Raw genomic sequence first — 19968 nt, forward strand, 5'->3', positions numbered from 1 at the left:
CGGAGCCTGTTTTTTTTACCCCCTCGCCCCCCTGCTCTTCGGTGCTTCCGAGTTTAATGGCGTTGCTATTTGAGCACATACTTTGCCGCGCAGTGTTCATTAGCGCAGGTCGTAACGCGCAGCCTAAATGTTCTCCTTCCGGGTGCCGACGGTTCGCCCAGATGGACGGCTATTTGATGCCAACGCTGTACATTTTTACTGTCCCCATTCATTAGCGAAGGGCCGTTTCAAAGGGGAAGAAGTAACAATGCTGACTGTCTATATAATATTTAAAAGGAGCTTAAGTGGAATATTGAATAACGTACAGCATCTGTTCTTCCGAGGGCTTCTTATGTTATATGAATAAAGATAAGCGTCACAATAGGTTTTAATGTGCTGGTCCATAATGAGCTGGCATAGGGGGGAGCACTTTCAAGGGGCCGCATGTGAATTAGCGTTTATGGGCTGTAACGGCAGTAACCATGGCTCTCCCCCTTGACTGTCGCTGACATTTTTCTTTTTTGTTGTGTTTTTCTTTCCTAGGACTTGCCGAGGCCTTTTGCCCGAGGCCCGTATCAGTCACAGACAGACAACCCCCCGTGACGTGCCCCCCCCTGGTTTTGAGCGGCCCCAGAGCCCAACGGCAAGCGGTGGAAATGGCGAACATGACGGCAACGGCCTCCGAGGGGATACAGCTGACCTGTGGCATGTCCGGGAGCCACAGGTTCATCTTCACCCTGGTGCCCGTGGTGTACGGCTTCAACTTCGTCATCGGCGTGGTGGGCAACAGCATGGTGGTGGCGGTCATCTACCGCTACATGAAGCTCAAGACGGTGGCCAACGTCTTCGTGCTCAACCTGGCCATCTCCGACCTCACCTTCCTCATCACCCTGCCCATGTGGGCCACCTTCACGGCCACCGGCTACTACTGGCCCTTCGGCAGCTTCCTGTGCAAGGCCTGCGCCGGGCTGGTCATCTTCAACCTCTACACCAGCATCTTCTTCCTCACCGCCCTGAGCATCGACCGCTACCTGGCCATCGTGCACCCGGTGTGCTCGCGGCGCTACCGCACGGTGGGCTACGCGCGCATCAGCTGCGTGCTGGTGTGGATCTTCGCCTTTGTGCTCAGCGTGCCGACCGCGCTGACGCGGGAGGTGTACGTCATCGCCAACGGGACCACGGTGTGCGGCATCCTGCACGCAAAGGACGACCCGAGGCCAAACAACCTGCTGCTGGCCATCAGCCTGATGAAGAGCCTGCTGGGCTTCTTAGTGCCCTTCCTCATCATCAGCACCTGCTACTGCCTGATCGGACGGGCGCTGATGAGGTCCTGGCACATCCAGAAGAGCGTGCGTTCCCGCGACGACGAGGTGCTGCGCATGCTGGCGGCCGCCGTCCTGGCCTTCTTCCTGTGCTGGGTGCCGCACCAGGTGGTCCACTTCCTGCAGGTGCTGCACCAGATGATGGTGCTGAAGGACTGCTCCATCGTGGAGATCATCGACACGGCCATGCCCTTCACCATCTGCATCGCCTACTTCAACAGCTGCGTCAACCCCATCGTGTACGGCTTCGTGGGGGCCAACTTCCGCAAGAACCTGCTGCGGTTGCTGTGCTGCGCACAGCGCGGTATCCCCCTCCCCCATCCCAGCATCAGCTCCAAGATGAGCGCGCTGTCCTACCGCGCCAGCGAGGCTCTGAGCCTGACCGCCAAGGGCAAGACCTCGTCTGCCGACAGCAAGTGAGGGAGGGACAGGAGCGAGGACGGACTGAGCCGCCCTGCACTGGCGGAATGCGATGCTTGTAAGGAAACACCCCAACTGTATTACTAAAGCACTGAAACTCCAGGAGAAGACAAGGCCACAGATGTTGCATGTTGTGTTCCTGTATATTCTATATGACGTTATTCCAGGATACCTAATTAACCGTACACAGCACTAGGGTGCGGTCACAATCCTTATTTATAAAAAGTCTTACGTAATAAATATGTCAGCCGGACTTACCCTGGCTAGTATATTGGTCCTGTCCTACTCATATAAACAGCTAAAGTGCCATCATACCAGTGAGAAATTAACTTAATTGTCCAGTAGTTGAAAATGAGCACTAGAAATATATATAGCATGGTTCATATACTGTATACTGCAAGGTTTCACCATGGCAATCTAGCCAGAGTGATGATGCATTGACGTTATTCCCAATGCTGTGTTCTTTGTGTCTTTAATGGTCAAATGCATGCAAGTATGGACATGAAAGAACACAGGCTCACTGTTGCTTTGTGCTCCAACAAATTGGAAGCCCAATACAATCGGATGAAAATGATATATGTTGCTATGACGAGGGGATATGTTTATGTGATTTATGTTTATGTTCAATATTCTGTGCTCCCGGTGGCAGTGTTGAGGTGTAGGTGTACGTTGCATACTGAAATTTGACTTGCGGCGTTAAGGAAGTTCTGGAGAAATAGAATGTATCGCCCAAGCACTCCAGGTAGGGTGTTTTGTTGTCCATATCTGTGGTGATTGCATCTTTGTTGTATTTAAACATGTTCAATGTTGATGCTATAGCGTTGATATTATTTTTTTGTACTCTTTTGTGTGATTGTACAGTTTGTGAATATATGAAAACATAAATAAAAAGGTAAATAAATGTACAAGGCTTGGTGGTGAGGCGCTTGCTACATCAACAATAAAGTCTGTTGAGTCTCTCGAGTGGGCATTCCAAAATAGGTGACCTTGGTTCACACAAGAAAAATATTGGTTAATCATTAATCGAGCATCTCATCCAGGGCCGCTGCTGGCCGTTTCGGTGCCCTACGCGGGGGGGGGGGGGGGGGGGGAAGGGGAGCCTCTTTTTATATATTAGGTAAAAACATATAATTGCCGAAATTGAGTGATAGGTTATGCAATTAAGAAAAAACAACGGTGGGCCTCTTCATAACTAATTTATATATTTTTTTAATTCAATAATGTAATAATTATTTTTATTTTTTTTACAAACCATAATTTTTGGTGCCCCCCCCAGGGACTTGGTGCCCTACGCACTCTGCGTACCCTGCGTATAGGGAGCGGCGGGCCTGATCTCATTGGTGCCACCAATTCCTCTGAAGAACACGTGCAGGTGTGCAGGACGTTCCCTGGGGAGAACGACGTCGCTGACTAGGATTGGGGGACGGACGCAGCGACGGGGACTATAAGAGCGGTCAGGATTCTGCCCCAGCTCCACTGTGCAACGATGAAGGTCTTCCTGCTGTTTGGATTGGTGGCATTGGCCCTGGCTGAGGTCACACGCTTTGAGGGGTAACATTTCTGATGAGATTATAGAATGGAAATTAGGAAGAATATGTGGTGTGCTGTGATAATATTCCTCTCTCTAGCAACTAACTTAATTATCATAGATATTTTATATATTTCTTTCTCCTAATAGATAAGGTCTAGCTATACATCAATTTAGGGTAAAGTCTAGGTACATTTAATTATAGGGTTAGGCTAAGGTATATGTATAAATGCATATATGGTTAGGGTAAATTAAATATACAAATAGGGTTAGAGTAAGGTATAGCTAGATACATAAAAAGTAAGGTAGCTAAATTTGTACTATTTTTTGCATAAAAGGTTTTGAGATCTACACCAGTCGAGTTACAACAAAGATGATTTATCATATAGCCCATGATAATGCCAATAGTGTTAATGGCATTATAACATGGCATAGCAGCAAAATAACACAAATGCAAAAGGGTTTCATGAGTCACGTTTAGGGCATAAATAATTCTTCAAATAAATCCAGGAATTGGCGGCTTGCTTCAATACCCAATTATATTAATATCTTAAATATGTGCGTGAAATAAAGGCTCCTCAATAGTACATATCTTACTGGTTCCTCTCAGTGGTGTTTATATTTAGCATCCTTTTTCTTTTCTTTCTACCAGGGAGAAGGTGCTGCGCCTGAAGCCTGTGATGGACGAACATGTGGCGCTCATTAGGGAGCTGGCTGCCAGCATCGAGGTAGAGCCATCTCTTCACACCATGCTTTACCTTAGCGTGAGATTCTCACTCTGCACAGGGGATAAATTGGCTCGCTAAAGGTGATGTAGGCTAAATTGGATCCATTTTCTCAGGTCATCCGCACAATTTGTTCACAACTTTCACCGAAAACAGTCCAATTCTCCCTCCACTTTTTCGTAGCTCATTGTAGACATAATAGGCTACGTATCCGGTCCTTTTTTCAAGGATTGGACAGCTCCCTATAGCTACAAATAAACCCATACCTGAATTGTACACTAGAAGGTCTTACCTGCCTCTTTTTACATTTTGCTTTCGGAGAGTCTCGGTTTTGCGTTCAAGTGTTGGCCTATGGCGCCCCCTGCAGGTCGACTTCTGGAGCCCCGACAGCGCTGAGTTGGTGACCATCGACATTGATGTGGACATCCATGTGCCGGCCGCCTACCTGGACCTGGTCAGCACGATGCTGCAGCAGAGCGACATGGAGACCGAGTAAGGCAGGGTGTTGTGTGACATGTTATCCCCTCTCCTTTCCAAACATCACAAAGGAATCCTCATCCTCATTTCTTTCCGATGCATTCCCGAAGAGAGCTGATGAAAGTATTTTTTTTTCGGTTTAAACGCTGTGCTGGATTTGCATCAGGTTGTAATCTAGAATAGACTTCATTTAAGTCATTTAATTACATTATTTCGTTATTTTGCTGACATTTCTATCCAAAAAAACAGGCTGCAATTCATTCAGATACATGTCATGAAGCAGCAGATTGGGGGAAGACCTCTTGCTCGGGGATGCCTACAGTACAGGTAGACTGTGGACATTAGGGACTCACTGTGGTGCTGTGTGGCCCTCAGGGTGCTGATTGAGGACCTCCAGGTCAGCATCGATGCCCAGAACGGCCCCGCTCCCAGGACCCACAGCTACACCAATTACAACAGCTGGGACAAGGTAAGACATGGACCCATCACACCACTGCTTTTACATTCTGCATTGACATGACATTTTTACTCCTTGTATTGTGTTATATATTTATTTTGTAGTCTTGCTGCATATTCTAAAGAATTTATGTTTATTATTATTAATTTAAGTTTTTATCGCTTTAATGACACCTTCATTTCCCATCTTGGATTAAAAAAGTACTTGTTACCTTATCTTATCTAATAGATAATATGATAATTGTGATACATGGATCTCACAGTACCGTTTTGGATTCTCCTTGTCCTTCTGATATGATAATCTGATTAAATCTTTTGATGCTGCGGTCTCCATTTTAGGTCCAGTCTTGGATTGCCGCCATCTCCACCTCCAACTCTGCGCTGATCAGCAAGCAGTCGATTGGCAGCACCTACGAGGGACGCCCCATGACGCTGCTCAAGGTGTGTTCCTATGGACACCTGAGGGATATTTACTGTAGCCACTGCTGTAGGGGGTGGGGGGGTACTATAACTATAGAGGATTTTCCCATCAGGCAATACCCATGAGGCATTGCTTTCGCCCAAATCCTCCCCTTGGCGTTTACTTCCTCAACCACCCTTAATAGATCACCTGACTTTGACTTTGTAAATTTCTAAAGCATCATGGAAAATAACCACCAGTCAAAAGTGTATTTGCGACTGTTTGAACTCACGTAACTCCCACTAGCAAACAGATTAACCTAAATCTCATCTCTCTTGGAACAGCTCGGCAAGAAGTCCAGTGTCACCAAGCCTGCCATCTTCATGGACTGTGGCATCCACGCCAGAGAGTGGATCTCTCCTGCTTTCTGCCAGTGGTTTGTGAAAGAGGTAGGACTAAAACGACAGCACCACTCAGACCTCATGGCCTCAATCCGCCCATACGATAACACATCCAGGAAGTTGACTGCATACATTAAACAAATGACAACAACTCTAAAGTCCTTAAATCAACGGTCAAATGGACACTCATTTGCAAACTACAAACACCAATTAAACATAAAAAGCAAAAAGTTGCAGCCGCAATGAGGTACATATGCAGAGGGTGTTTCACGGACATCCACCAGCATTGGGTGTAGATCTTGACCCCGCTTCAGGACTTTCGGTAGTGGAGGTCTGGCCATTGTTGGGGCTGAGCCGCTCACGGAAAACATTTCGGCTGAGAACTTTGTCTTCCCTCCTCCCTAAAACGATCTTTATCTTTCCCAGGCCCTGTCCACCTACGGAAGTGACTCCCAGATGACCAGCCTGCTGGACCAGATGGACGTGTACGTCCTGCCCGTCTTTAACATCGACGGCTACGACTACACCCACAAGAGTGTGAGTTCAACAAGGCTCGAAATACATCTTCGTCCAATGGACGTCCACTCCCTCTGTTCTGTTGACTTCACGAACAAAGAGTTACGTGAGAGTAAAGTGCAGCCTTTTGGGACCTTGTAGAACAGGATGTGGAGGAAGACCCGTTCCAGGACCTCGGGAACCAGCTGCCTTGGGACCGACCCCAACAGGAACTGGAACGCGGGCTGGTGCAGTAAGTCAGCCGTCTGTGCAGGGTTGTCTATGTCTAGACGTCAGCCTCCAAGCTTACGTGGACGTTGGTGTGTTTGGTTATTTAGGCCGAGGGAAAAAGCAGTCTCATTGTTTTATCCAGTTGTTGGTTCGATTTAAAACACGTGTGTCGATAACCGTTCTAGTTTCCAAACGGTAAAGGAAACCTTCACAATTGTTTTTTGGATTATTTCAGATTGTTTTCAGTATTTCTCTTCTCCCACATGACATCTCCGCTCGCTGGGTTCCTTCCCATAGCAACCGGAGCCTCCCGCAACCCCTGCAGTGAAACCTTCTGTGGCTCCAAGGTCGAGTCTGAGGTGGAGGTCAAGAACGTGGCCGACTTCCTCCGCAGGAACAAGGCGGACATCAAGGCCTACCTGACCATCCACTCCTACTCCCAACTAGTGCTCTTCCCTTACTCCTACACCTACGACCTGGCCGCAGACCACAGTGAGCTGGTCAGTCCCCGACTCCTTTTCAAACCGACCAAAGTCACATGCACGCACATACAATAAGGCAGCCTAGGAACCACATTGGTAAACGTCGTCAAGCAAAGCACCTGCTACAACGATGTTTGATATTTTTCACTTTCTGTAACAACGCCATTATGCAGTGTAAATCCTCTCTCTTGGACTGGAATATATATATATATATGGACATATTGCTCTTCATATGAACATACCCTTGTCCAAAATATATTGCTGAACAACACTTATATAAACAACCCACGAGTTGCATGTATAGATATATAAATGTATTTACAGGATGCAACTCCAGTAAATCATTAAATGTGCCTGTGAGACCTTCCTCCTGCGTGGGGCCCCCCATAGGTCCCATTATCACACCGATCTCTGGGATTTATGCCACTGAAAATCATTGACTTCCTGACTCTTGATCATGTGATATCCCCCCATCCACCCCTTCCTCATAGGAAGCATATAGGGGGCTCTCTTACCACTCCACGGGGTGTAGGACGATGGTGCTTAACACTCACACCTCTGCTCCAACTCTCTCTCTCTCTCTCTCTCTCTCTCTCTCTCTCTCTCTCTCTCTCTCTCTCTCTCTCTCTCTCTCTCTCTCTCTCTCTCTCTCTCTCTCTCTCTCTCTCTCTCTCTCTCTCTCTCTCTCTCTCTCTCTCTCTCTCTCTCTCTCTCAGTGTTTCATAACCTACCCTCTCTATCCAGCTCTGCTATTTCCTGTTTGAGCCTGTTGTCTATGCCAGTTCATTTCCTGTAAACACAAGGCTTCTGCTTTCTCTCTGCTATTGGTTTTAACATCGGCAGATGGAAAATATTTTCATATGCTTGGCGCACTTCAGGCTCAAAATGAGAAAGATTAGTACAATGTGTGTACATTGTCCCAGGCTACATCACCTGGCATCATATATTTATGCTTGGTTATTTATTGGTTTTGGTAATACGGTTTCAAGCCAAATCTGATATTAAATGTTATCTTCATAGAGGGGCCCAATACTAACCATTGTGTGAAGCATGAGTATGTACCAAAATACAGCCCTCCCAGTCCCAGTAGCCCTTTTGTTTAAGCTCCACAACCAAAATACAGAACAACTAGAACATGGAACAATCTGTGACGTTTTCACATAACACACCTCCTTTTTAGAGTTCATTTTAGAAATGGAAAAAACATTAAAAAGAAAAATACCAAAACAAGGAACAAAGGACGAAAAATGTCTGGTCGTAGACATAACGCAATTTCTGTACATTTTATACAGTTTTATTGTCTGTTTTAATTGTTCCCAGTCTCACGTTTAGTAAGTGACTGGATGTCATATGTGTCCAGTGTTAACCCTTTGTTTACTGACCTTCTCCATGTGCAGCTGAAGGTGGCTGAGGGCGCCTCGGCCGCCCTACGCAGTCTGTACGGTACTCGCTACACCAGCGGCCCTGGAGCAGCCACCATCTGTAAGTATACAACCACAAGAAGAGCCATCCCTCTCTACACTCCTCAGAAGCACAAAGAGAGAGAATAGAGAGCTCCTTCAATGCCTGGCTGTATAATAGACATGGCTAATTGTAAAAAGAGAGGCTCAATCTACCTTTGACAGTGATCTACTATACCACAATGCTCCCTTAGTATTAAGCAGTATTCATCATTTAGTAAGAGTAAAATAATACAATAGCCCTGCTCTACTCCCAGACCCTGCGGCCGGCGGCTCAGATGACTACGCGTACGACATCGGGATGAAGTACTCCTTCACCTTCGAGCTGCGCGACACCGGCCGCCACGGGTTCCTGCTGCCCGCGTCCCAGATCCAGCCCACTTGCATGGAGACCATGCTGGCCATCAAGTACATCGCCGCCCATGTGCAGAAGAACCTGTACTAGGAGAGGACCCCCGCCCCCCCACCCAGCCCCTCTTTCTCCTCTCTCCCTGCCAACCCAGCTCTTCTATCTCTTTTCCAGAGAGCCCACCCTCCATCCCTTCACTCTCACAGCAACCTCCCCCCCCCCCCCACAAGCCCCGCCTCCTCCAGCCCTGTGTCCATGGTTACAGGGCACCACCCCCCATGTTTCCTCACTGTGCTCCACAGGATGTCAGGATGAGTGCAAACAATAAAATCAATGAGCCATCCCCACCTGCTGAATAGTTTGGCATGTGTTTTGCATGTGTGTGTACATCTTCGGTATTATAGAAATGCACCATCTTGTGGACACAGCTTTTGATTTGATTCTATTTAAAAAACAGAAAAGGTAGAAATAAAGTATACCATAATTGCCCTATGTTAAGCATTACAAGCTAAATAGTGATTATTATTAATCAATTTCAAGATAGATAAATATATAAGATAAAAAAATATATATAAATATAATATTTAGAATCTCCCTTGAAGGCATGAATAAAAAACCTTATACTTCTGTTCAGCCTACTTCATTCATCAAAATCAAACAAAATCAATTCTAGGGTACGAAGGAGAAAGAGCCACTGGTTTCCTGTAGAGCCCTTGGTGACTGCATGGTCGCTCTTGTGCACTGGCAGTGCCCAAAAAGTGGGCGTGTGTCCATCATAAGCATCCTGGCCAGCTTCACAGTACGTGACAGCAATACTGTATCACTGATTGCTTAAGTTGGCAGTGTGTGCATTCCGCCGAGCACGTCCATGACAAGGGAAGACAAAAGGGCCAAAGATTTGTACTGAATGTAACTGAACCGAGTACAAACAGATTTAAAAATGCGGTTGAGGTAGTTAACTACGATTGAGATTAACTCGAAGGTAGTGATGATAGCAATGGCGTTTCTGTAGTTATTTGCAATTTGATTTGTCCTAACGACGTTGATTCTACTCGGCAGTGGCGGCGGGTGAAAAATGTTGGTGGGGCACAGTAATAGACAGTGGGTCTGGGGGTCTGGGGTTCCCCTCCCTTCCTCCCTTCCCCCCCCCCCCCCCCCCCATACATTTTTTTTAATTTAATAGATTTGATTTCCTGTATTCTGGAGCATTTTGGGGATGGCCACTACCTATTTACCTACTATTCATTCAGATTCATAGCCTACATCCTGACTTGCAGGGCCTCAACAAGCTTACACTGCAGATACAGACCTACTTCATGGCCATTCCACCAGCCATTGTTATTTGACCCATTGTTGTTATTCTGATATTGAGACAAATCATGATCACTGTCCTATAGCGTCCATTTTTTGTGAGTCTCAATGTCTACTTCAAATGCAGTTAGAAATATGGGACAATTGCTTCATTTTGTTTATATGCTACAGGCCGAAAGACTAAATTAATATGTAACTTACTTGCTCCTTTTAAGTATAACATTGCTTGGGGAGTCCAATTCCTCCACTGAAAGGGGTGGAAAGTGCTTCCAACTCTCTGCTAGTTAGCGATCTATCTCTTCTCTATATGTAGTTGTGTTGCGCGAATACTGCTGAGGGAGGCAGCCTATTTGATTGATTCACTGAATTGTCCAATCATGCGGTGATAACAAAAAAGAAAAGCGATACCATTGGCCTGGGGCGCACACTGGTGCGACCCGAGGGCGAATTTTCTTGCGCCAATGAAAAGCTGTCTCTGCTTGATAGACAGCAAAAAGTTAGCGAGCTTACATTGACTTCAACGTGGCCGGCGCCCCTTACTTGGAGGAGGGCTTTATTTCGAATGACCAATAACTAGCCTAGCCCAAATCATTGACGTTCAGACGCATTTAAATGGTTGCTGGCAGTGACAAGAATATCACACAATTAAACGAGGATAAACGCTATGTATTTTTGTTGATTTATTTCGTATTGATAATAGTGTATTTATAGTTGGCAGATATATTCAAGTGAATATTTCACGGAGGGGCGGCGCCCTAGCGCCCTCTGTTGACCCACCGCCACTGCTACTCGGTATTGGTAGTATTGCCTTGCATTTTTAAACGATCAACCAAACAACGTTCAACACAAAATCACCCTGGTGTGTTATTCAAAGTACTGTTATGGTACGGCGGACATAGAACACTCTCTGTGCCACTAGATGGCGACAAGGTGTAATTGAAACTGGATAACAGTCTGCACGCGGCCTGTGCGCGGTCATTATGCTCCCACATGTGTCATGGAATTGCTCCATTTTCCTTGTCATAAATTATGACAATATGCGAATATGATTATGACTCATAATCATATTCGCATATAGCCTACAAAAAAACGGACACGGTTTGCCATAATTAACGTATAATAAAACATTTAGTCCGGGGGGGGTCGAACGGCATTCAGGTGAAACAAATGTTTTCCAATAATTGGATGTTTTCCTCAGACCCATACCCTCCATTTCGGTTCTACTCCAGTTTAAACCTGCGGACGGCCTTTGCGTTGACATTTAAATGTAGCATGAATGTGTTTTGAACTCCCTGAACTTACCTAGACCCTCACCACAGACCCCGGACAGGTCGGTTTCCAGAACACCGTGTACTGGTTCGTCGAGAAGGTCCCTTTACACGCGGGGAGAGGGGTGTGTGTGTGTGTGTGTAGTGGGGACGTCACGTGACTCTCCGGTGAGCCACGGTATAAATCCTACTCGGAGCACGCGAGGTCCTTCTCTCACGTGAAGGTGTCCTGTTCTGACGTCCCGGCTGCACCGTTGCTTCGACTTCTACTCTTTAGTCATGGCAGGTATGTGACACGAATGGAAATGTGTTATCGTTTAATTGGAACCTAATGGATGGCATGCATTTTGCATACTACTGAAGTCTTAGGATAATTGTGGAAAAGTAACTGAGCATGGGTGACTGCAGGTGGTCTCAACTGTCGAAAGTTAGAACATTTCTTATAAAAAGAGTTACCCATTTATCGTTGTATCGCAGTGTGGGGTGTGTGTTAACGCTTCAATCTGACAACCAGAATATCTGGGTTGTGTTGTCTTCTCAACAGCAAATACTGATGCACTGTTGAATGATGGATTTTACTTGGAAGAGGACTGACTACTGAGGCGTGCTTTTGTAATGTTTCTTGAATTCTGACAAAAGTTTGAGTAGCCTCTTGGCTGCTCAAATGGGCACCAGCGTTGCTTTTGCATTGCTACTTTAACCACAAATAAACATGAATGAATGGTTGATTGTTTCCACCGTCATCCAGAGCACAGATTTATTTCACATAGCCTACACATGAGAGGATATATAGTTCACTGTATTGTATGTCATTTGGTTTGCGGTGTTGTCTATTGTGATTATTGGGTTTTTAAGTACATAGTTTGTAAGAACAACAATTTTTCTACGACGAGACAGTTGTTGTTCTGATACAAGGCTTGGCTAGCGGCTGAAATACCTCCTGCTGGTATTTGAATTGTTGATAAATGGGTTAATTAGGCCGCTGTAAAACAATTTGGCGTGAGAACTTTGAAGTTGTTGAGGGTGGTTCTGGTTGAAGCATTTGGATATACCAGTGAATCACTAGTCAAACTTTAGCTTGACAACTGTTTGGACCAAATAGTCACATACACACGCACACACAAACATACATGTTTATACATTTTTTTAAAATTCCGTTTCAGACCAGGCTTTCGTCACGTTGGCGACCAATGACAACTACGCCAAGGGAGCCATGGTCCTGGCCCGGTCTCTGCGCAACCACCACACCACCCGCAAGCTGGTGGTGCTGACCGGCCCACAGGTCTCCAACCCATGCCAGTAAGTCACCATGGACCACCACCCCTCAGGACCCAGATCAGCCATGGGGGGCGACCGCAGGCTAAGGGCTCTGGTTGTCCTCCCCTCCCCCCAGGTCTGTGCTGAAGAAGCTGTTTGACGAGGTGCGGGTGGTGGACGTTCTGGACAGCAAGGACAAGGCCCACCTGGCCATGATGAAGAGGCCCGACCTGGGGGTCACCTTCACCAAACTCCACTGCTGGACCCTCACACACTACTCCAAATGTGTCTTCATGGACGCAGACACGCTGGTGGGTCACCGGACATCTTGGAATATTTGACCGATATCGACTTGTTTTGGAAATGTTTGTATGTTATTCTCTATTTGTGTGTGTGTGTGTGTGTGTGTGTGTGTATATAGGAGCCCTTAATAGGGTATTGTAGTGGCCAGTATAATCCACTACCAGCCGAAAGGTACTGGGTTCGATCCCACAATGTCTGCAGTCTGCCTGTTCTTGAGCTCGATGCCTGACCCTCCACCTGATCCATTATAACCTTTCTGTGTTCACTGTATGCTTTGGATTACAGCATGCATTCTGTAATTGTGGTATACCAATTAGCCACGGTAACGAGTGCGTCCCTCTGTCCACCCAGGTGGTCTCCAACATAGACGACCTGTTTGAGCGGGAGGAGCTGTCCGCAGCCCCGGACCCCGGCTGGCCAGACTGCTTCAACACGGGCGTGTTCGTTTTCCAGCCCTCCATGGCGACCTATGAGAAGCTGATGCAGTACAGCACTGAGCACGGCAGCTTTGACGGTACCACTCTCAACCATTTGTTGATCCATGTGTTTTTTCTTTCTTTGAAATCTGCTGAGAATACTTATCATTTGTCATTTCGTTTTCATAGTGCAGGTCATCAGACTCTTGGTTATCTGGATATATTATCTTTATTAATATGAAACTTTATTTTTGTTTGAAAATGACGTTTTTGTGGTTTAGAGATATTTGTCGGGTTTTCGGGACATCTAGCTTAAAACAGGGAAAATTTTGGAATAAAAATGGGAGGTCTGATGTCCTTATCGACACCTCGCTTTCAAATCCATTGTATATTTGTATACAATGGACAGTTTTCTCTGTTTGGCCTGCCTAGATGCTTCCAGGTTTAAGCCTTGATTTTAAAGAGCTGTTGCAAATCGGTGGTCAAATCTTGACCGATATAACCCATGCTTGTTGTGTAGTTTAAGCCAAGCCATGATCGCCTAGGTACAAGGCGCTTCCTGTCTCAGGCTGACCAGACACGCCAGGTTATTCTCAGGGGTTATTAACTCTCTTGAATGGGGGCCGAAACTACAATTTGAAGAAGCTCCCCTGTTTTTCACAGATCACTGGTTGGCATTCAGTGACTCTTGCGACGCACAGGGATTGTGGTCTGCATCTTGGCGTCAGATCATGTTTTTCCTCAGTATGTAGCTATTAAATATAGTAAGTTAAATGCAGCAGACCCTTATGCCAGTGGCAGAACAAGCCGCCCTTGTGTAACTCGATTGCATCACTGCAGTTTTTTGAGGGAGTCTGTCGTAAACCTTGGAAGACAAAAAGTTTATTCATGGAAAGGTATTTTTTTGACCTTTCGAAAGACTTGGGCATAGTCAAGTACACCATTTCATCACTTGGTTTCAGATTAACTTTTGCTTTGATACACTTGTTGGTGTCAGTGTGACGGTATGAAGAGCCAGAAAACATTTGAGCTGTGATGATACGTTGATGAGAAGTGTATATTGGACAGTGATGAATTAACTATGTTCCTATTTTTACTAAGCATGTTTCTGCTTATTTTTATCAACGCCAAACAGTTGCGTCTGACAGTACAATCACATGCTGAAGATTGGAGTTTGTTAGGACGGACATCTCCTGAGAAGGTGTCTCTTTATTCTTCAGCTTTTGTCATCCACAAAAAACAATATAATAAGACTTTTGTGGGGCTCGAAAAACTCCTGTGGCATCAAAACTGAGACTGAACCCTTTTCTTATCCATGACATTTACGATGACGGGTTTAGTGTTTTTTGTGGGTGGTTTTTCCTGAAGCACCAATTAGTCCACTTAACGATGGCTCACACATTGTGAAGCGAACACCCAGTTCTCATCCACTCGCTGCTGGCAAGCGTTCAGTCTGTCTCGTAGCACAATAGACAACAACAAGCAGTTTACTCTTGTTTGTGGTCTAGAAACAAGCCTAGCCTCACCTTTTAGAACCCCCCGAACTGACACTCTGATGGCCCAGTGGCATTTTAATGAATAAAGATGTTTATATATAGCTGAGGATGGCCCCCTTATGCACACTGGTTCGTTACAGCCCTCCCTTTTGACCTTTACACTAGCTTTAGCTCTGTAGGCTGTGTGCGTGTGTCACATACATGACATAACAATGTTTTCAACATGCGTATTTGCTAACCTCGGCCCGTTGCACTTCGGGTTGTCCAAAATTATGCTCCATTGATTTCAATATCACGTGGACTGATGGAAAGTGACTGCTGTGCCACGTAGCATGTATCTCTGTGGTTTTCAGTGTCCGGGGTTGTCTGTTGCCAAGAAAAACGGGCCCAGGGAGGGTTGGTGGGGGGGGGGGGCATTCCTGATGGGTTATACTCATCCTCCTTTTTAAAAAATGAGGATGCTTGTTCCCATGTGTAGTTTGGCGAAGCGTAGGGCGTAGTGTGTTGGTTTGGTTAAACCACAGCGGCAATGAGTGTTATTTCTGACCTGAACGAGCGTCTGGTTTCAGGGACTGTAGAGACTACTTACTTGTATGTGTGACCAGCCACGTTTTAACCACGAGTTTAACACATTCAACCTAAATGTAGTCTTGGGGCCAGGGTTTGTTATGCACATGTTTGCACTGTAGATTGACCTGTTGGCCAGTGTCACTGGTCTGATTAGATAAGGTTGACCTGCTTCTATGGAAGATACTAAGACAATGATGTGTTGATTGCTTATTCATTGATTACAGATGATTTCATTCAAAGCCTGTAAAGTTGTGAAAGACAACTGAGTGAGGGAACAAATGGCATGCGAGTTGGTAAATAATGACTGGGGCTGTAGATGAGCTGTGAAAGACCCAACATGCTATTAATACCTGCCTACAGTAGTGATTGGACTCATCTCCAACAAAGATGTTACAGCCTACCTAAATGAAATTAAGATGCTGACATCATGGTGCAATGACAACAGCCTTGAACTAAACATTGCTTAAACAAATGAATTGGTGGTTGACTTCCGAAGGGACAAGCAGAGGCTACATCACACACCACTGAACATCCATGGTGCCCTGTTGGAGACAATGAGCCACTTTAAATATCTCTGAGGACCTTTCATGAACATCACACATCTCCAACCTGGTGAAAAAAGCAAGACAGCGTCTGTACCATCTCAGAAGCTGAACAAATTCAGGATATCCAGAGAGCTGCAGAAAACATTCTACTCAGCAACAATGGAGTCTGTTATTTCTAGAAATATCACAACCTGGTACGGAAATAGCAACTCTCAGGATAAGAAAGCCTTGCATAGAGTTATCAGGTGTGCAGAGAAAATCACCAACACTGCACTCCCTGGACTTCAGGATATCTACACTAGGCGCTGCCTGTCGAGGACAAATACAATTTTAAAGGACTGTCATCACCCTGGCCGTAAAATGTTTCAATGGTTGCCCTCTGGAAAGAGGCTTCGTTCTCAAAAGGCAAGAACAGAAAGACTGAGAAGAAGTTTTTTCCCCCCAAGTCATACGGACAATGAATGCAAAATTACCCCTCTTCATAAACTTTTTATTTTATTTTATTTTATTTAATCCCTAGCCCCCCTTCTCTTTTTGGAGTTGCAGTCGCAATCCCCATTTCACTGCTTTTTGTTCCACAAATTACGCATGTGACAATTAAATAATTGAATCTTGAATCTTGAATCATTTAATGATTAAGATATTGGAAATTGTGTACCATTCTCACTGGCCTAAAGTTCTATCCTTTTTCCTATACAACTTAAACATTATATTTTTTCAACATCGTTTTAATTTGATGCCCAATTGCTTGTAATTCTGTCAAGGAAATGCCTTTTCAGACCTATTGCGTGACATAATCATGCGTGACGAGGAGGAATAATGGCTTTGTGGTTCTGGCAGTTGCAACGTTTACACATGAGTTGGCTGTCGCCATCTTTTAGCAAAGCTATCGAACCAATTGCCAAGTCTGTCAATACCAATCTTTGAGTGGGGATGCCTTTGGACAGGCGCATTGGCTGGTTGTAATGTCATCCATTGGATTTCTCAATCCTTATCCAAATACAGTAGGACTGTATCCAAGGAGGTCCCTTCCACACACGTTTGTTATGTGATCCGTTGATGTGGCAAGAAGACCAATGCTGCATAGACACTACCCAGGGCTTCACGGTTTAGATCATGCATTAATACTTTGCTGGCAAAGCGGGCTGGACGCCACTAGAGTGCTTACCCGTACTTTTCTCCTCTCCATTCCTCCAGTGGTCACTGCAGCCTCATTTCCAGTGTCCTTTAATCCATTTTTGGGGTCTTCAATCTGTTGGTTAGTGCAGAATAGTCGATTTGGTTAGGGTGTTTTACTCCCAGTTGAAGGGTTCTGGGTTCAAACCCCAATGTTGGCCATCTAGCTGTAGGCATGCGTGCACAAGGATGTTTACTCAATAATTATTTTTAGGTTTCTTTTTAACAACTTTGTTCATTCATACAAAGTGTGACTGCCTTGTAACATGCCTCTTGAGGGGAGGGGTTGACCCGTTTGTTGCTGTTCCTCTGCAGGGGGAGACCAGGGGGTTCTGAACGGATTCTTCAGCAGCTGGGCCACGACAGACATCTCCAAGCACCTCCCCTTCATCTACAACCTCAGCAGCATCGCCCTCTACACATACCTTCCTGCATTCAAACAGTACGTATGCAAACCCCCCACCGGCCCGACCACCATCTGACTCCATATAGAACCGTTCCTACGGAGGCAAGTGTTTTAGACGTAGAAAAGCACTTGAAACAAGGTCAAGTGTGTTTCTGTCAGCGAGTTCCTCGGTATGAGTCTCAAAGCCATGAGGTAAGGGGATATGGGGTCACATGAAGGCAGGTTCATGCCCCCACATGACATTAGGTTACCAGGAAGGAAGAGCTTGGCCGGGGGGGCCCAGGAGACGAGGCCCCCACTCATGCCTCCCCAACCCTTCAGCCGGCTGGTCGCCCCTCGGGTTCCAACAGCTGATGCCGGAGACCAAAATAGAGCAGGTTTTTTAAAGAACGGTCACACAAGAGTAACTGGCTGCTCATTGTGCGCCCTTTCTGGCTCTTCTCTCTCTCTGGCTCTCTCTCTCTCCATACTCATAACCCTAGACAGAGAGCATATCGATAACACGACCGTTGGCCAGAGGGATCAAAGCTGAATCACTTCTGACTCCAGCTCTGACAACCTTATGGAGGAACTGGAGAGGCTACATGGCACCAGCGACGGGGGAACACACCAGCGTGTGCTGAATTGGCAAATGACGTGGCCTTCATGCAATACGTCTTTACCGACGAGCTGCTCTGTTTAGATTTATTGGCCACAAACATATATATCAAATCAACATTCTGCAAGAATACATATCCGCCATAAACACTTGCTGATTTGAGGTGGATCCTATATTGTTTTTTAATTTCCTCAACGGGGAGCTCTCTTTTTCAAAGAAGCAATGCTTACTGTCTGCGGCCACAATCTCATTTTAAAGGAAAAAGACACAGCTCAGGTTTTTAACAGCGCTGCATTTGTTCCCCCACTTCAGGTACGGAGGCAACGCCAAGGTGGTCCATTTCCTGGGGCAGATGAAGCCATGGAGCCTCACGTTTGACCCCAAAGCCCAGAAGATCAGGGGGGGCTCCCAGGACGCGGTGGCCTCTCACTCCTCCTTCCTGCTGGCCTGGTGGACCCTGTACTCCAGGGAGGTGCTGCCGCTGCTGCAGCAGCACTACGGAGACCAACCTTTCCCCTCCGGATGTGTGGAGGTGAATAAACACATTGAGAGTTTAAATAGTATACCTTTTTATTTTGATATTAATTTCATGTTTTTCCACAATTTTCTGAAAATGAGTTCCGCTTAACTGGATTTAGATCTCCAGGGTTCTTTTTTAAAATGTCCTCATTCGTCTGCTCCCAGTACAGTGACGCCTGTGAGGAGGGACAGGTATGGGGTGGTTGGACTGTCTTGGTGGTGGTAGTAATAATAATAATAATAATAATAATAATAATAATAATAATAATAATAATAATAATAATAATAATAATAATAATAATAATAATAATAATACTACAAGCTGGGCCTTGTTAACCACTACTACTGCTCTCTCTACTCTACAAGAGGCATGTCTCTGGTAGTTTGCTTTATGCCGGTTGGAAATATCAATGCTTTTCAAACAAAAAAGGCCACTGCTGCACTTAATTCATCTAATTTGAAACCCTGAAGCTTGTTTTCCACTCTCTTCATTGGCTGTTATTTAATTGGTCACACCTTTTTGCGTCCTCCATCGTCCAGGAGGAGGAAAGCCAGGAGGCCTCTGCTGCTGCGTCCGAGGCCTCCGGCCTGTCGTCAGAGGAGCGTAAGGAGCGCTGGGAGCGGGGCCAGGCCGACTACATGGGGGAGGACTCGTTTGAGAACATCGAGAAAAAACTGGACGCTTTTCTCAAATAAAGGGGCGGCAACGGTGGCTCCACAAGATCTCTCGCTATGTCCCGACGCTCCGATCCCGTAGGTCCTCTGAAAACCAAACGACCCCCTTATGCACGTTCACCACCTCCCACCCACCCATTACACATCAGTGTTTCTAGGGTCTTAGGAAATTGTGTCATCACCTTTTGCTATTGGTCCACTTTGTTTGACGGTACAATGATCTAAAAAATCAACTGCAATGTAGCTAAATTGGAGGAATCTAGCGGCACTAAAGTTTGAACAACATGCCTGTCATGTGTTGTACGGGGGGGGGGGGGGGGGTGGGGGAAGACAGATAGACAGACAGACAACTGAACAACTCAACCAGAGCTTGGCCTGAATTCTCTGAACAGTCGGTCTGTGGAATCGTGGCAACATTATGCAAGATGAAGTGATGGTAAATCATTTTCACGATCATATCGATATTTGTTGTAGGGTGCTGATCCTTTTGTATGAATAACAATGGCTGGACTGTGGGTAAAAGACTTGGGTCTGGTTTTGTTTGTGGGCTCAACGTATGTTTGTATATTAAATTTATTTGTTTTTGTTTTAATATTCAGTCCGTAACGATTTACACCTTTTTTGTATATTGGACTTCAAATTCCTTGAATCCTACACTCTGTGGGGACAAACGTTTACAAACTTGCATCTTTAAAGAATGAAG

The 19968-nt window shown here is 45.7% G+C and overlaps 3 protein-coding genes across 5 annotated transcripts; all 3 read left to right on the top strand.

Annotated features, from left to right (window-relative positions):
• Nucleotides 1–635: 635 nt before the first annotated feature.
• On the top strand, nucleotides 636–1721 carry agtr1b (angiotensin II receptor, type 1b; the record flags this gene model as incomplete). The annotated part of the gene is made up of 1 exon (XM_079755184.1): nucleotides 636–1721. The coding sequence occupies one exon, from the start codon at nucleotides 636–638 to the stop codon at nucleotides 1719–1721; it is 1086 nt and encodes a 361-aa protein (XP_079611310.1).
• A 1486-nt stretch (nucleotides 1722–3207) lies between these two features.
• Nucleotides 3208–8922, top strand: cpb1 (carboxypeptidase B1 (tissue); the record flags this gene model as incomplete). The annotated part of the gene is made up of 11 exons (XM_079755232.1): nucleotides 3208–3272; nucleotides 3902–3977; nucleotides 4342–4466; nucleotides 4827–4920; nucleotides 5247–5348; nucleotides 5652–5756; nucleotides 6135–6245; nucleotides 6366–6456; nucleotides 6732–6934; nucleotides 8314–8398; nucleotides 8634–8922. The coding sequence occupies 11 exons, from the start codon at nucleotides 3208–3210 to the stop codon at nucleotides 8819–8821; spliced, it is 1245 nt and encodes a 414-aa protein (XP_079611358.1). The 3' UTR covers nucleotides 8822–8922.
• A 2568-nt stretch (nucleotides 8923–11490) lies between these two features.
• gyg1b (glycogenin 1b) lies at nucleotides 11491–19557 on the top strand. Of its 3 annotated transcripts, none has more exons than XM_079755171.1 (8): nucleotides 11491–11590; nucleotides 12468–12603; nucleotides 12698–12872; nucleotides 13216–13378; nucleotides 17383–17509; nucleotides 18384–18603; nucleotides 18756–18812; nucleotides 19131–19557. In XM_079755171.1, exons 1-8 carry the CDS (start codon nucleotides 11584–11586, stop codon nucleotides 19284–19286), a joined length of 1041 nt encoding a protein of 346 aa, XP_079611297.1. In that variant the 5' UTR covers nucleotides 11491–11583; the 3' UTR covers nucleotides 19287–19557. The 3 variants fall into 3 exon arrangements, with proteins under 3 accessions (XP_079611297.1, XP_079611298.1, XP_079611299.1); XM_079755172.1 differs by having other exon boundaries at nucleotides 18756–18782; XM_079755173.1 differs by lacking the exon at nucleotides 18756–18812.
• The last annotated feature ends 411 nt before the right edge of the window (nucleotides 19558–19968 follow it).

This window comes from Pollachius pollachius (assembly GCF_949987615.1).
Source record: "Pollachius pollachius genome assembly, chromosome: 17".
In the NCBI taxonomy this organism is placed as follows: domain Eukaryota; kingdom Metazoa; phylum Chordata; class Actinopteri; order Gadiformes; family Gadidae; genus Pollachius; species Pollachius pollachius.

Coding starts and splice junctions, on each gene's coding strand:
- gyg1b (XM_079755171.1), top strand. Junction 18,604..18,755: donor TCCCCTCCGGATGTGTGGAG/GTGAATAAACAC, acceptor GTCTGCTCCCAG/TACAGTGACGCCTGTGAGGA. Junction 18,813..19,130: donor GTTGGACTGTCTTGGTGGTG/GTAGTAATAATA, acceptor TCCATCGTCCAG/GAGGAGGAAAGCCAGGAGGC.